The sequence below is a fragment of the Accipiter gentilis genome, chromosome 4 (assembly GCF_929443795.1).
Source record: "Accipiter gentilis chromosome 4, bAccGen1.1, whole genome shotgun sequence".
NCBI classification, from domain to species: Eukaryota; Metazoa; Chordata; class Aves; order Accipitriformes; family Accipitridae; genus Astur; species Astur gentilis.
In genome coordinates, this window is record NC_064883.1 from 48,005,070 (window position 1) to 48,021,655 (window position 16,586).

Consider the following 16,586-nt stretch of genomic DNA (forward strand, 5'->3'; position numbering starts at 1 on the left):
ACAAGCGCACTTCCAGATTGCTAAGCACATCTCGCCCTTTAACACATCAGCTACGCTGCTTACTGAAACGTTTATAGATGACACTGATGAGAAGGTAAGCAAAAGGGACCAAAGAGTGTGGAAGAATGTGTGCAAGATGCATCTGGGCAAGGTACAGTGAGGTATACAGATGGGAGGAAACCCAAGGATGACTATCTTCTACTTCCTGTCACTCAGGACAAGCTTAATTCCACCATCTCTCTGGCAGACTGGATTTCTGCTCGCCTTGCCCAATCCATCTCACAGAATAGAACAGTTTGCTGGGTGCAATCCCCACACATGCAAGAAAGCAAAACACCAAATGCTTTTGTTCTGGAGCAAAGACTTCCTCCAGCTGATCACTGTTAACCCTCCCACATCAACCAACCTCCCTGCAGCTTGTCAAAGTCGGTGTTTGGAGCAGGGATCGTAATGGATCTGCTTCACATCTGGATTTCACTACAGCACCAGGCAGATACGGAGCAACTGTGGCTTTGTCCCCAGACAGCTGCCTACAAGGCTGATGCACAGCCATGCCTTCCTTGGGATATGGGCTAAGGTCTGCCTGAAGGGCACTGCTAAGATCTCTCTGCTGTTCCCAAAGCATGTCACAGCCTCCGGTTTCTGACGAACTGGAGTATCAGATGCAACTTAAGACATAAGGCAGGAAAAGCATCCTTACGCCACCTGATGCCTTCTCACCCAAGCACTCTCTCCACCTCAGACATATTTCACATCTATCCCAGCAATCTCTAACAGGGCAGTCCTGATGTTGTTCCTCTCCAGCAGCCCCTCCAAGGGCCCTATTCTCACCATTTCCCGGTAGATCTGCCTCAGGCCACCTTCAGCAAGCCTGCTACCATTTGTTCTACAGCCCTGGAATCCTCCTTCCTCATCCAAAAGTCTTTCTTCCTAAGTCCCTCTTCTACCACCCTGTCTCCACCACTGGGGATTCCTCTCAAGGCTTTTCTAAAGAGTCTGTGCTATTTCTCTGGTCCCCATACTGGGCACTTTCCATCCCCCCATGTCCCAGCCCTGCACACCCACCAAATTTCCTGCTAGTCCAGCGCAGCTCATCACCCTTGCTCTCGATGACAAGATTGATGGCTGCGCTCTTGGTGAAGTACTTCCGCACCATCTCCAGGTTCCCAGTGAAGAGCGCATTCTGGACCAGCAGATCCCGGCACTCCAGTGGCTCCAAGCGGCTGTTTTGGCATCCCTGGCTAACTGGGCTCAGGCTGCGCTCACTGTGGTGGTACCGAGACCTTATATGCCGAGAGTATTTCTGCTCATCCAGCTGCTCCTCATCCAGCTGCAGCAAGCGCTGTGTGGCAGAGCTGAAGGGAAAGGTGCAGTCCATCACAGGGAACAACAGGACAAGTCCGAACCTTACAGCAAACAAGCTGCTGCAGGCAAGAGCCTCTTATCCAAGGCTATGTCCTTTGCAGGTTCCTCTTGGGTTCCAGCTCCCCAGTGTCTGGCTGGATTCAGGCACAGGCCTGACTCACCCAGTATAAATAGTCCTGCTTGGCAGCTCACCTTCACCACCTCCCCTCCTTCCAAGAGCTTATTTTCAGCTGCTGGATGCAATCATCAGCACAGATTAGGCACGGGAGAGAGGTAGCAGGCAGCTTTGAGACACTCTCTATTGTGCTTGCTTGTGCGTGCTGCAAAGTCTCTCTGCTCTGCACCATGCTCCCACTTGGAAAGAAACAGAGCGAGGCAGGGGCAATCACACTGGGGGGTAATTAGGGAAAGGCCTGCAGCAGAAGTGGTGTCAGAAGTCATAAGGGACTGAGTACAGAGGCCTTCCCCACAGGCAACGCTACAGGGACCAAAAAAACTCTCACAAGCCCCACACATTGCTCTCGAGAACCCAGCATCTTCACTAGAGCAGCAAGATTGGCTGCCTAGACACAGCTGAGCAGAATAAAGGAGGGCACGTGGGCAAGCCCTTGGAAAAACAGCTTGTATAACATGAACAAAGTTTCCTGGCAATAAGGAAGACAGTCTCCCCCGCAAACCTCAAGAGGTTGGCAAGCATCTTCGGGCTTCTGAGGGGGGTAGGCTCAGCTATGCTATCCACCTCTCCAGCCACAGCGAGTCACATCTGGAGGGGTGAAAGATGCTGAAGCCCCCTGCCCTGCCCCAGTTATCACCGCTCACTCTGCAGGATGTAGAGTGGATCTCACCAGCTAGGACATTGTGGTAGCTTGACATAGGTTTGGGACCTGTTAAACTTTGTTTACTCTCAAATTACTCTCCTGTAACTAACCTGTTAATTGCTGTGTCCCTGCCAACATGAGAACCTTCCAGCTGGGCAGGCTGTGAGTGCCAGCAATGGCAACAGGGACTCATCAGCTGCTGTGGGAATTTCAGCTGGTATTCTCTACCCAATCTGTAACTGAGAGTGTTTGGGGTCACTGGGGTGACATAGTAGAGACCTGCAAGAGTGCCTGAGGGCTAACAGGGGTAGCTGTGCACCCAAGACCACATGCCTCTACCTGGAACTGCTGCACTGACCCACTGACTTTCTCCTGGACCATGCTGTCCCACTGGACAACAAGGTTTTGTCAGAAGCCATCACATTGGCCCACCTGACTTATCTCCCGGACTGCACCATCTATTCTGCAAAACAGGCAAGTTGTATCACTTGTTAAGATTAAATATAAATGTGACTAGAAGGATTTTTGAGGTTTGGGTGGGTTTTGTTGGTTGTGGTTTTTTTGTTTTTTTTTTTTTTTTTTTTTTTTTTTAGGGCGGGGGGTTCTTTTGCGGGGGGGTGGGGGTGGTGGTGTTTGTTGTTGAGTTTCTTTGTTGGGGGGGGGGGGGGGGCGCGCAGGAGGGGGAGTTGTTTAGGTTTTGTTTTGGTGGTTGGTTGGTTGTTTTTAAATCTGAGCCCATTTAGTCTTTATTCTGTCAACTTGGTTCCAAACTGTGACAAGAGTTCTTTCTAGTGTGGCTGCAGGTGCTGATCAGACAGGGAGCTAGGCTTTGCTTGTATTCTTTTTGGTGGCTGTTTCCAGTGCAGAGAAAAGGACTATGTAAGAACTGGGAAGCCACAAAGGGTCCATGAACAAGTCCCAGGTCTGCTGGCTGCCTTCAAGAGCTGCCAGACATGTTCCCCATTGCCCCTGCACAGATACTCTATGCCCATGACCAGTTTGTAGCATCTCACTGGTGGTGCAGCACTGGGGTCACAGGCACACTTGTTCTCCAGAAGGATGCAGTAGCCGTATTCTAGCCCCACTTTGGAATCAGTGTTGAAGCTTAACAAAGTGACTGCCCAGGCACAGGTGTAAGAGGAGGGCACATCTAGATAGAACACACTGACCAGAAGGATCTGATGATCCTCAGAAGGGGCTCAGGGCCTGCCTTGCCCCCCTCATTTGTTGCAGGGTCTGCTTAGGAGTCAGGCAGAAGAGGCACTCAGTGGTTCCTCCCTGTGCTCCTCTTCCCTGTCCCATTTCTACAGCAAGACCAGCAAAGAGCTGACAGCTCCAAGAGCTCCCAGACTGATGTAAACACTATGGCAGTAGATGCCACTACTGTAAGGATTTTAATATAAGCTCTGGCTCTCCCTCCAGACACAACCACAGTCCAAACACACACATATAGAGACCTCTCCAGCCTCACTCACGTGGCAAGCTTCACCATGCTCACACACCACAGAACCCCATCACAAGTACATCTGTACACACATGCCCAGTGGCCTTGTTTTTCTTCTGTACACACACCCCTCCCAAACCCTCTTCCCACTCAGTGGTTTGTCCCCGTTCTGCACACAGACAGTGGCCAAAACTGACAAACAGCTGTCCTCACCCAAGACAGCAAGTACAGAGCTCATCAGAACTATTTATTATCTTTATTTCCTTCCCCCCCATGCCCCCTCCGCCCTTCTTGTCTTTCCCTTGTGCCTCCTTCACTTCTGCAGTCTCTTGCACTGCCTGGAGCCATCATCTTTTACCCAGCACTCTCTTCACTTACCAGTCCTGCGGAGAGAGCAACTATGCAGGGGGTAAAAAAGGCTGCAAAGGAGGGTCACAGCAAAGAAGATAGAAACGGGTTTGGGGCAGGAGGAAGGGCTAGCCGTTTGTGCGAAGCACAAAGGAAATGGGACAAATCAGGCTGAAAACAACTGGAGAAGAGTCAAGCAGGAGAAGGCAGAGGGGAGAGGCTGAATTACCTGCAGACTACACCAGTCTCCCCTCCCTGTAGATGAGACGCACCTTGATCAGCAGCTGCAGGAGCTCACATACTTCCACTACATGCTCCTTGGACAGCTGCAGGATGTGACACTATCAGCACCAATGCACGCAGCTTGCACTATGTGGCCTTGGCTATAGCCATCTGACACCTTGACCAGGGTCCTAATGCCCAAGCTGCCAGTAAGAACATCCCACTTGCTTTTGCATCAGTCACTGCCAGGTCTCTGAACAAAGCAGAGAGCCCATGAGAAGACACCATGGCAGGAAGGGTGGAGAGAGCATGACAAATAGCCAGTCTCCTCTGGCCAGATGAGGGGCTCAGCACAACAGGCCCAACTTGGGGAACCTGGATACAGAGAAGGCTGGATTCTTTTAGGGATGAGGAAAAGGAGAAACTAAGGAGAACTCTTAGTTTCTTTCCAACCTGTCTCTTTCCACCTCCTACTGCTCCTGTCACTGTAACCAAGGCCATCATCTTTCCCCCAACCATGGGCTTGGGCACAGAATCCAAAACTTCACGCACAGAACTGTTCATGCACCCTATAACCATCCAGGAAAGGCATCTAGGAGAAACACCCTGACTGCTGGGCTGAGGCCAGGCCCCTAGTCATCACACCCAGAATGCTGGCAGAGGACAAGCAGTGTTTTCACACTCAGGCAGTTTCACAGACCTTGGGCTGAGCGGGTGTGCGTTTCTGCCTTTGCACCAGCTACCCTGGAGATTTCCTCCTATTCCCAAGGCTAACAACAAAAATACTAAAACCACCCCAACACACAAAAAAACAAACCAAAACACCCCCCCCCCCCCCAAAAAAAAACCCACCACCAAAACCACCACCACAACCAAACAACATAGCACAAACCCACCAAAACACAAAACCCGCAAAGCACAACTAACCACACACACATACACACACCCCCTCCTCCCAGCAGAGCCTTTCTTTCATGTTTGATAGAGCTCTGGCATCTGCTCTGGCCCCACAGCAAAAGAGGTCCTTTACTTGCTCTGCCTGACAGGTCACAGGAGGGAAGTCAGGACCATCTGTCCCCTCAGCACTGTCATCTGGCAGGAGTTGTCCAGCTACTGGCACAAAGCTTTACCTTCAAATCCAGTTTTACTGAACCCACTCACTGCACACTCCATAGTGGGCTGCATAGTCTGGGTGAGGAAAAAAGCAGGCTCCTCCTCACTGGTGTTGTATAATACCTTCAGATCAGGGGCACAAGGGCCTGTCTGATGCACAGATCAGCAGCACCCAATCCTCTTGCCCCAGTGATTTCAGGGCATTTAGCAAGTCCTTCCTCAGATCCTTTGGATCTGTCTGTGAGGAAGAAGATGGTCCTCAAAGGTCAGAGTGAAGGGGATCAGGTGCAATCGCATGACCCAAGGCTGACCAGAGGGAAGATGATGCACATCCTAAAATTTTTTTTCAGCTGTCTGCTTCTAAACATTGTTGCTCTTACGGCAGAAGATTTGTTTTATCTCTTGCTAAATCATCGATTTGTTTTATGATTACACCTGCCTTGTGTCTGGAGACAAGATGAACGGAGTGAAATCAGAAATGTTACAGTGTATTTCTTGTATGATATAACAGAGCATGAGAGATGTTGGAACATCTCAGAGACATTAGAGGAGTTCAGAGGATCAAGTCCTGTCTGCAGGTTTGCATGGGGTCAGAGGCTGACAGTCATTGGCTTTTGGAAAAGCACTCCCTAGAGCACACACAAGCAACCACCCCCAACCCACCCACCCCCTCTAAATGTGGGGACCACCCACTGTTGGTACATCTCCAGACATCACACCTTCCCCACAAGAAGCAGTAATTAAGGACAGAGCAAGGAGAACAAGGTTGAGTGGATAACTATCTCCCCATGAGAGAGATGTTAAAACAAAACTGAGGTAACCAGCCCCACAGCAGCTACCCAAATTGGTATAATGACACAAGGTGGAAATGTGTCCACGATGTGGGACAGAACAAGGGTGTTGGAACTGGAATCTCTAGCCCAACAGTAATGCAAGTGTGTCCATTTACACATGCTCATGTGCATGACAAAGCATGTCTGACCCCAGAAGACGGACTTAGGGAGAGTACCTTGTTACTCACAAAGTCATCTGTGTAAACTACAAGCCTAAAGATGTAGCATATGGCCCTATCAGGTCAAAGGCTACCCAGGAAACCATGATTTTATGCAGATATTAGCTGCTGATATACATTAACATGATGTATTAAATGCTGCCACCTTCAAAAGGTCCTGATGACACAGAGGAACACTGGAGCCCATACTGTGCACGTTGTTTTCAAGTCTTGAACTATTAGCTCTTCATTTTCTACCTTAAGCATTAATAAATGCTGGTTTTGTTTTACTGTTAAACCTGCTGGGTATACAGGAGCTGCTGCACTGGATTGAAGCCAAAAGCAAAGTACACACCTCTACAATACAGTAGATGAAAGGAAAGAGGGATCTAAAAGAACTTGTACCCTGAGCATAAGAAGGGGGACCAGCAGCTAGATCCTGCTAGTCTGCAAAAGGTTAATGCAATAACTGTGGTAGCCAGCTGCTGCTGTTTTGGGAAAGCCTTTACTCCAGCAAGCACAAAGAGTCCCTTCTGTAGGAAGAGGTAGCAGAGAGAGACCTCACAGAGCTTCAGACCAGGCTCTAAGGAAAGAATAAGTAGAACGTGTCTGATCCAACACTACTGAGCTGAAGCCTTCATTCAGAAGTAGGGCCATGAGATGTGGGAACCGAGTTAAAAGACCCTCTTGTGGGTAGAGGAGGTTGTCCTTCAAACATATCTCGGGACTGTTCTTGCACAGCAGGACATGGGTTGGAGCAGTAGCTGCCCTCACAAATACCTTCTCTGCTGCTCAGGAGCAACTTGCTATGGCAAAAAGTCATTCAGAAGAGCTTTCCAGGCTGACTCACTTCTGACACAAGCAAGCCAGCTTCTCATGGCAAAGGCCCTGACAAGGATAGCACATGGCAGGGATTGTGAATTGCATTATTAGAAATTGATGGGTTTCTAACCCAGCTGGAAGGGAAGTTTGAATATACATACTGACAGCCCACCTATCTCTCTCTAGGTTTTACCTCCTTCTCCCCAGAAGATTTCTTACAAAATTAATTTTCTTCATTCCCAACCCAGATTACTGACAGCTGCAGCAACTTTGCTAGCTGCAGTGTCAGAAGCAGGTGACAGAGGCCTTAACCACAGCTAGAGTACGGGGGTCTGAGTAGGAATACCAGCAGAGACTTAGCCCAAACAGTCAATTCCAAGTGATCCAGTCCCAACTCTACCCACAGCCTTGCTCAATTACTAGTTCACTAGCTATGCATGCCTACCCATGAAACACAGGGCTCTTTTCCTGACCTTACTGCCTTCTTTGCTTCGTGTGGCTTCTCATCTTCTTGGTCCACTGCCACATTCAGTACCTGTGACTCGTCTCTCAACAGCTCATCATTAATCTGGAGAAAAGACAACCTCAACATAGCACCTGGTAGACTCCTTGTTCGCCTCTAACACCCCACTGTTCTTCAGCTCTAACCAGGAACACTGTCCCTAGAGGCCACAGCACATTAGTCTTTCCCAGCCTAACTCTGTCCAACACATGGACACAGGTTGCACAGAGCAGTGGTAAGTTGTGCTTTCTCTGGGAAGAAACAGCCATGAACACCTTCCTAAGCCTGCAGGCTCTGCTTTCGAACCTCATGAATCACAAAAGCCTTTCCATTCCCCTTCAGCATCTCCAAGCAAAACACCTACAGTTGCCAAATAAGAAGGTCCACAGGGCACATTCAAGACAATGAGGGCCCACACCCCTCACCTGCAGGCAAATCTCTTTTTACACCTCTTTTCTCTTCTGTGTCTTGATCAGCTTCAGGTCATAGTGCTGGACTCGTCTGCAAAGATGGGGCAGCTGAACTTCACCAGACTCCTTCTATCAGCTCCATTTTGCCCTGCCTCCCAAAGGCACTGTGGCTGTTACCTTAGGTCTCCCTATCTCCATACCACATGTATCAGAAGAACATCTCATCACATCTGATCCCCTCATTCATTGTCATGTCATGCCCTCCCTGCTTGCATTTCAGCCCACTGCCACCACCAGGGAAGAACTGCTGCCTTCCCCACAGCAGAGCCCACCCCATTTCCCACAGCACCTCTGAGCCATCCCCTTGGGAGGGCAGCTGCACAGGCAGCTCACAGACACGCAACAGAGCCTGGCTTGGATGAGCTGAACCACAATACACATGAAAAATAAAGCTTGGCAGACAGAGCAGCCAGGTTCCCCCCACCCCCAACACACCAGACAAGACTCTGGGTCTCAGCAAGGAAAGCCAAGGATCCCAGGCATGTGCAAATCCAAATGCCTGTATTTGGCATTGCCCACCATCCACACCAAGATGTGCTAATAAGCAAGCACCTGGAAACCCAAGATGGGCTCATGCCTCTTGCACCACAGCTGTGGCCACAAGAAGCGGCAAGCAGAGAGCAGATACACAAAGCCCTACGCGTAGAAGACAAAGTCTAGTGTCCTGAAGAATAAACCCACCACAGACAATCCTATTCTTTGAAAGCAAGGCTAAGGTTTCAGATGAAGCCTTACTACTCATAGGCACATGCAGAGGGAGGGAACAATCAGGGCAATACACCACACAAAACCATGTACAAACCCATGCACAAACCCATGCATATAAACCCTGCAAAGTTCCAGCCATTAAGTATCAGCTTCTGGTTTCGTGATCTGTGTTGCATTTACAGCAGCCCCAGTCCCCTCCCAACCACAGCATGCAGCCCCCTTACTTGGACAGTACATTGTGAATGCTCCATTGATTGCTGGCAGGAACATGGATGAAGGCAGCACCTCCAGGCTCAGTGCAAAGCACTTCCTTGCCCCAGATTATATCAGTTACCACCCCTTCAGCATACGGCTGTGGGACTCAACCCCTCCATCCTTAGACCATTCTGCCACATATGTTTCCCAAATGCACTGGAAATTCAGACCCACCAGTCCTGGGGTGGGATGGGACAACTCCACCTTCTGAGAACATCTGCTGCCTCAACCACAGATAGGCCCCATGTTTTATACCCAGCCCTTACTCCTCCAATTTGACAACCTTTGCCCCTACTCCAGCTTTGCTTCTGCCCTGATATCTGCTCAGAGGTCTTTTCTGAGAAAAGGATGCTAGAGCCATCCATTTCCTATTCAGGAAAGCAGCCAGCAAAGTTGCTGTGCAAGGGACATAGATGTCAGGACCCAACATGCCCGTAAGTATACATGGGGGCTTGATCCTCACCCCACTAACGTTTGGTCGCAAGGTGGCACCAAGCAAAACCACAGCTGGGACCCTGGCTAGAAGGGGCTGAACATGATCAGGAGGGAGAGGACAAAGGGAGAACACTGAATACTGCTCATGCCACCAAGGCCAAAAGGACAAGGATAAAGTGGTACCAGGAGCCTTGTACTACCACATAGTATTTCTATTTTGCACAGATGGGGAGGACAGTGGAGGGTGCCCATGCAGCAGCTGGAGAGGAATGGGGTGGAGGAATAGCAGCAAGACTACCCTCCCACTCAGCCACTAGCCAGCATTCAAGGAACCACTGCTGAAGCTGCTGCTCCATCTGCTCCCTCATGCCTAGTCCCTCCAGCTCACACCGCTTCCTGTGGACATTCAAGAGCACATGCAAGAGCTTCATAGTCAGCCTGGCACGAGAGCTGCAACTCTTCTTCCAGCTGTGCCCAGAGCACAGCAGCTGAAAGCCTTGGGGCTGCAGGGTCTGGAGCCTGCAATAACACAATTGCAAGGGCTTGTCAGAAAGTAAACACGGTTCTACATTGAGCACAGCTGAAGGACAGGACACCTGAGCAGCAGTCCCACCACCAAGCATGCCCCACACATCCCCATTCCAAAGGCCAGCACCCAACTGCTCTGACCATGCCCCTTGCTCCTCTTGCAGCAGATGACACCAGGCCTGCCTTATCAAGTAAATTTCTCCCTAGTGCCAAGCAGAAGCAGCCATGGTGGGGAAGAAACATTAGGAGCATCAGAAAGAGGTTGTGTGGGGAGTGAGCAGCGTGCGTGTAAACGAGCCTGTAACGAGTTTGTAATATGCATGTGTGGCGCGGCCTGCGCAGCGTCATCACAATGGCACAGGCACTTTCCCGCCTCATTGCCTCCCAAATGGATTTTAAATATCATTCCGAGGACACAATTATTTAAAACGCTGAACTAAACACTCGCTAATGGGAAAACGGCGTGTGGCCTGCAGCAGCCATTCCTCATGGGGCCACTCTGCCCATGTCATCCTCTTCTCCAGCCCCATACCCTGCATGGGGCCACATGGAAGCATCCTCCTCCCACTTGGAGATCGTGCTGGGTACTGCTAGGTAACTGTCCTGAGCCCGGCCCAATACACATTGCTTATGTGAGAACACACTTTTTGTCCCCATCCCATTTCTGTCCTCAGGCCCCAGAGGAGCACTCTGCCCTGTCCCAAGCTTCTCGGCACCAGAGGCACCACGAGTCAGTCACTGGGGCTCTAACAGTCCCTGGCTGCAGCTCCATATCAGGAAGCACCTTACCAGACAGCAGGTCTTTCAGTCCCCCCATGTTCAGCAGCAGGTAATACAGGGCTATACAAGGAGAGGACATTAGAACAAGGATGCGTTCTGACCCCTGTTGTTATATGGCCCTGGAAATTATAGATATCAAATAAGACTTACTTTTTCACATAATTAACTTCTGAATACCTCCCCCACCCCCACTGCACAATCCCGAGGAGGGGAGATGAAGGAAGCAGCATTATTGCTGGCTGCATCCAGGACTCCAGAGTGAACAGAGTATGAAGAGAGAGAACAAACAAGGAAACAAACTATTTGCAACAATTCTTGCTGGGGACAACATGGATAGAGACACAGCTTCAAGGATGCCATGGATCCTCAGCCCCATTACAGTGCTGGCAGGATCAGGGATAACAGCAATGTGTGTGCTCGTGGGGGAGTGTCTGCCTGACCTCTGGTCATCACTCATCTCCCATTCTCCAGGCAGGGATTCTGGGCCACCATGAGTTACAGACTCAGAGTTACCATTACTCAGAGACAACAGCCTACCTCAGACCAAACCAGAAAAGGGAAGGGACATAGACCAGCACTGTCCCCACACACCAGCAGCTGAGCACAGAGAGGATGAGAGTACCTTGCTGGAACCCTGGCTGCACTTCAGAGGTTCATATTTTAACAGCCTTGGCATCACCAGAGCTATCCATCACCAGCTCATTTTCCTCCGAGTACTGAACCATTCCTGCCTATGCTATTTGGAACAGTGTCTAATGATGCACCAGAGCAGCCACCTGGCAGCACTGCTGCCAAGGGACACAACAACATGGGAAGAGAAACGCACAGAGGTCTGCACATTGGTGCCAGCCTCCATCGCCCAAAAAGCTCCCTCCCCTCATACCTGCACCACTCATCATAGACCAGAGAAGATGCTCTGCCTCATGGTCCCCCACCCCATGAGAGAAAAGAGCACATACTCTTAAGCTATTGTGCTCTTACAAAAAGGAAAATAGAGAACACAGGCATTACTGATATTATGAACACTTTGATTCACTTTGTCACACTATAGTGTTCTTTTTGAGGGCTTCAAGAGTGGACCAAGGCCAAAAAAAAAAAGGATGCTTGTAGCTCATGGGATTGTATAGGTTGACAAGAACAAATCAGACGGACATAGACATGGGGCCAGGGACATGCAACATGACAATGCTGCAGTGTTGCAGCACTAAGAACTCACTGGGAGACTTGCAAGGACACAGGAAGACCTGGAAAAAGACAGACTCATACGAACCAAGGCAGTCCCAAGACACTTCGGAAGAGTGCCTGCATGGGATCTGAGTTAAGGTTTGCTTTTTACTGTGACATCAGTGCATCTGGGTCATTCTCACAGTGACCAATTTCTTGTGAATCCCTGCTGGTTGGCAGAGTCTACCCCCTCCTCCCAAAACAACTTCATTCAGATGTCACCTGATCCACTAGAGCATCATGGCACAAACAGGGCATGGAGCCACAAGGCCAGTCTGGAAGAAGCTGAGCTGTGGAGCAGTCCTTACAAAAGCTAATCTGTGGTAAGCATGCAGAGTGATCCCTCAGGAAGGGAAGATAGCGTACAACATCCTGTGCAGGTATATCAGGGCAGCTCCATGGGGACATACTGTGGGGAAACAAGCAGCATGACCCCTGCACAGCAAAAGATGAACCTACCCCCATATGCGAAATGAAAAAAAAAAAAAACAAAAAAAAAACCACGACAATCTGGGCAGGTTCAGTGCAAAACTCATCATTCCAAGAGCAACCATCTCCTTCTGCCTCTCAAGGCTGGTGCATCTACACTGCAGGCTGCCCTTCCACATCTGTGGGGAAACGCAGGGATGTAGTAGGAGGGTCACGAGGCCAATCACCAACCCCATTCTTCCAACCTTTGGGGCAACTGGGGAGGGGGTGGGGAGGAGAAGACATGAAGCAGGATGCACAGATTGCAGCATTGGAGAATCAGGCACCTGCGCCACTAAAGCCTCACTCCTCTTGGGCTCACCCAGTGCTAGATGCTCTACCAGACACTTCCAGAAGACAGCCGCTCACCCACACAGATGGGCTGTTATCTGCTAAGAAAGCCAGGATATTACAGAGGGAAGTTGCATGGTCCACATGCACACTTAAGAGCTGGGCAGCACCAGCCTCCTGCCCATGCAGTGCCATATATTTGACATCAGGTAGTCAGAGAGAACCACCTCCAGGGCAGAAGCAGAACTGCAGTTCCAAGCTGTTCATGAGCACTCTCCATCCCACAAAAACCACGACTGCACATCCTAAGCTAAGGAAATGGGAGTGCTGCTGGAATGGGAAGCAAACACAGACGCTGTGGCCTGGGGAGCAATAGAACAGACTGGGCCAGGAGATGGACCGCTCACCTCCTAGATGCAAACGGCAGCCTGCTCACAATCCCGCTCTTTGGCCAGACCCTCCCAGGCCTGCCTCTGACGTGCCGGATCCATCCGAGTCTCCCCCATGAACCTGGCTCGCAGGCAGGTCTGACACAGGCGCTCTGCCACCTGCACCAGCTGCACAGCCTCTCCCCACAGCACAACCGGCCGCAAGGGCTGGAGGAAAGAAAAGCAGTACAGCCCTGTTGGGCGAGATGCTGCTGCAACACCTGCGCTCAGGACCAGTTCCGGCTTGCAGGCAGGGCGCTGAAGAAAAGAGCCCTCTTCAATTCCATCCTACAGTCAAAGGGAAACAGAGCACCCAGTACAACCCCTTTCCTCCCTCCCCCAGCCAGCCCCACACCATAGCAACAGGGCTGGGACTGAAGGCAATGTGCTCAGTCCAGTTCTGCTGCCTCCTGGACTCTCTCCAGGAGCATCACGTACATCTTGTCTGGCCCACGCTACTGAGCCAGACTGACCCCAGTCAGACACAGACAAGCACCTGTCAGAGCTCCACAGCTCAGGAGACTCAGCATCACCTCACAAACCTTGTGAAGTCCAGGATTGCCCCACATACTGTCACCTGGAACCTACCAGGGCTCTGGCTCCTCCCGACACTCCTACCCTGATTTTTGCTGCCACCAGAAGACCTTAGAACCAGGCATCCAGTCCCAGCGTGAAGCTGGCAAAGGGCCTCCTCCACATCTCCACTCAGAATATAGCCCACATCTTCCCTTTGCTTCACCACAGACTCTGAGGTAGCACCTCCACGCAGGAACCCAGGGACAGCCCTGCACACCCTGAGAAGGTGCTGCACTCCTGGGGCAGTCAGGCTGTCCCACCACAGCCCAGGAGGTCCCACGCTCCACCACTACTCTGGACACAGCACTCAGCCCTGTGGGCTGCTCAGCATCCACATGGACAGACAGAATCTTCTAATGGGCCCTTCAGGGCCTGGGCTTGCTCCCATAGGAAGCACCTGGGGATATGGACTCCCCAGTCAGCCCAAGGAAAAACCGACAGGGTCCATCGTTAACATGATGGTCCAAGGCAGAACACAGGACACTCAGTCCTAGCCCAGTTTATAGCCCTGCAGGACAAAGTTGTCTCTTCAAAGCTACTGGAAACAAGAAGAGATATGTCCACAAGTCCTAGAAGGAAAATACCCTTTGTTTCTCCTGCCAGGCCATCTCCTTTTGCACTGTTTCTTCCTCCCCTGCCTGAAAGGGAGAAATTTTTCACCAGGAGGAAAAAACAAACAAACAAAAAAGCCAAAACCCAACAACCCACCAGAAAAGCCAAAACGCCTTTGAAAACAGTTTATAAATATAAGAAAAACCTTCTACCCACTGCTAACTGCACCCCACTGACACAGAATTATTTAGTCTCTGCTCTGACTAGTTCAAACTGATAAACAGCATGCTGATAAACCTGAGCTGGTGCAAAGAGGCCCAGCACAGTAAGGAAGCACTTGAGGAAGAACAGCAGGAAACTCAGACAACACAAGCTTTTAGCACTCAGGAACCTGAAAACTGAAGTAAGAAGTTTGGAGAACTGTGGAAGAGCCTGCTCTGCTTCCCAGAATGACCCTAGCTTTCCACAAGTATACCCTGCAGTCTCTGCTCCTAGTTGTATTTGGTTGTTTTCAAAGGCAGCTGTTCATCCAGTCCTACCAATCAACCCAGATGGCCACAGTTCAAGCTGCCTCACAAGTTGTGATGCAAAGATTAAAGACATTATCTGTGTTTTTATACATTTGTTTGCAGGCAGCCAACAGGAGGTTTTGCTTTTTTAGTTGCATAAGACTGAATAGCAACTCCTGCAGGACTGCACAGGAAGGAAAGTCTCCATTTATGATCCCTGTTAACAACTTGCTGAGAACTGGGTAGCTCAGAGAAATCAACCTGTTATTGGGTGCTCCATAGTTGACAAATAGAGCTAATTAAAGCCAAAGCGAATCTTTCTAAAAATTATAAGTGACAAGTCTGTGACGTTATCAATCAAGCCTGTGATTTGGTAAAATAAGATATACTCTACATAAACCACTTCAATTACTTATGTTCCAACCCCTTAATTTATTATCAAGCAAGTCTTAGAGCAGGTTTCTTTTATTTTGCCTGGAACCAATTCTAGGCTAACTGACCCAGACCTAATGATGCTATCCTCCTTTTCCAGTGCAACACGTTTCCTCTGATCTGGTTTCAGCTGGGATAGAGTTAATTGTCTTTCCAGTAGCTGGTACAGTGCTATGTTTTTGATCCTTTACTTACAATTTCCTGCTACTCCAGTTTGGTTTTGGGTTTTTTTTTGGGGGGTTTCTGTTTGTTTGTTTTTTAATAAATGCCAGCAGACCAGAGAACTGCAGCCCATTTTTTCAAAACCCAGGTAAAAGTTAAGGACATACTGACCTTGAAGCAGTTGCCCCATATAGCTGCTATTTAACAACTTTTTGGTTTTTTTTTGTTTTTGTTTGGTTTTTTTTGTTTTTTTTTTTTTTTTTTTTTTTACCTAAAAATGAACAAGGAAGTAGCTTTTTTTGTTTTAATAACAACTTTTTTTTAATCAAATAGAAAAAAGTTTATTAGAAACAGATGGTATTTCTGTATGTACTGTGTACTTTGCCATTCCAAGATTTTTTTGTTGCTCTTTACATGTAGAATCTTGCATTCATTTCTCCACTACCTGCACATCCTTTTAACTACCTTGATGCCTACAGTTGCCAAGTATTTTCCACTTACCATCTATCCTACACTTTCATTATGCCACCCTCCAACATCCCAGCTGCAGCGTTCTCTGAACCAGGTTTGATTTTTCAGTTCAACTTTGAGCTCCCTTCATCAACAGGTCCCAACTCTACAAACATCTGAAAAGGCTTCAGAAAACATTTTATCTTGCCCCCCGCCTTCTCGAAGCCAATTTGAGAGAAAACTTTACTTAACAGTTTTCCTCCTTTGAAGTGTGACATCATTAACACAAAAGTTTTCCATCTGCTCATCGAGCTTATGATGAGGACAAGACCTTAATAGCAACCAGCTTCAAAGTCCAGTGGCTGTTTCATCTTTATTCGATGTAAAGGGGCAAGACTACAGGTAACTCGTCGGAGCTGCAAAAGGTTGTACTGGAAGACTGCAGATTATTTAGGCACCACAACCACCTCATCAGTTTGTATCAGGCTTCCAGCTTGCGCTCCCCACGCTGAGGTTCCCCCGTAACTTCCTTAAAGGAGCACGCGGAAGGCAATTCAGCCAGTACTCCGTGACAAGCGGACAGGTTTGGGCTCAAGCCTCCTCCTGGATCGCTAGTTAAAACCCAGCCCGCGCACCCCTGGGTGGCTGAAAGCTCCCCCAGCGCCAAGAGCACGCTTCGCCTTCGTGGACACC

The 16,586-nt window shown here is 49.5% G+C and overlaps 1 protein-coding gene across 4 annotated transcripts in view; it reads right to left on the reverse strand.

The window, feature by feature from the left end:
- ASB10 (ankyrin repeat and SOCS box containing 10) overlaps positions 1-10,897 on the reverse strand; it is a 29,967-nt gene extending 19,070 nt beyond the window's left edge. For 3 of the 4 annotated variants that reach the window (XM_049798317.1, XM_049798316.1, XM_049798315.1), the window contains exon 1: positions 1,066-1,520. In XM_049798317.1, coding sequence (XP_049654274.1) covers positions 1,066-1,378 — 313 coding nt within the window. In that variant the 5' untranslated portion in view covers positions 1,379-1,520. Of the gene's footprint in view, positions 1-1,065; positions 1,521-10,810 lie in introns of those variants that run through there. The other variant, XM_049798318.1, reaches the window with a different exon arrangement.
- Positions 10,898-16,586: the final 5,689 nt, after the last annotated feature.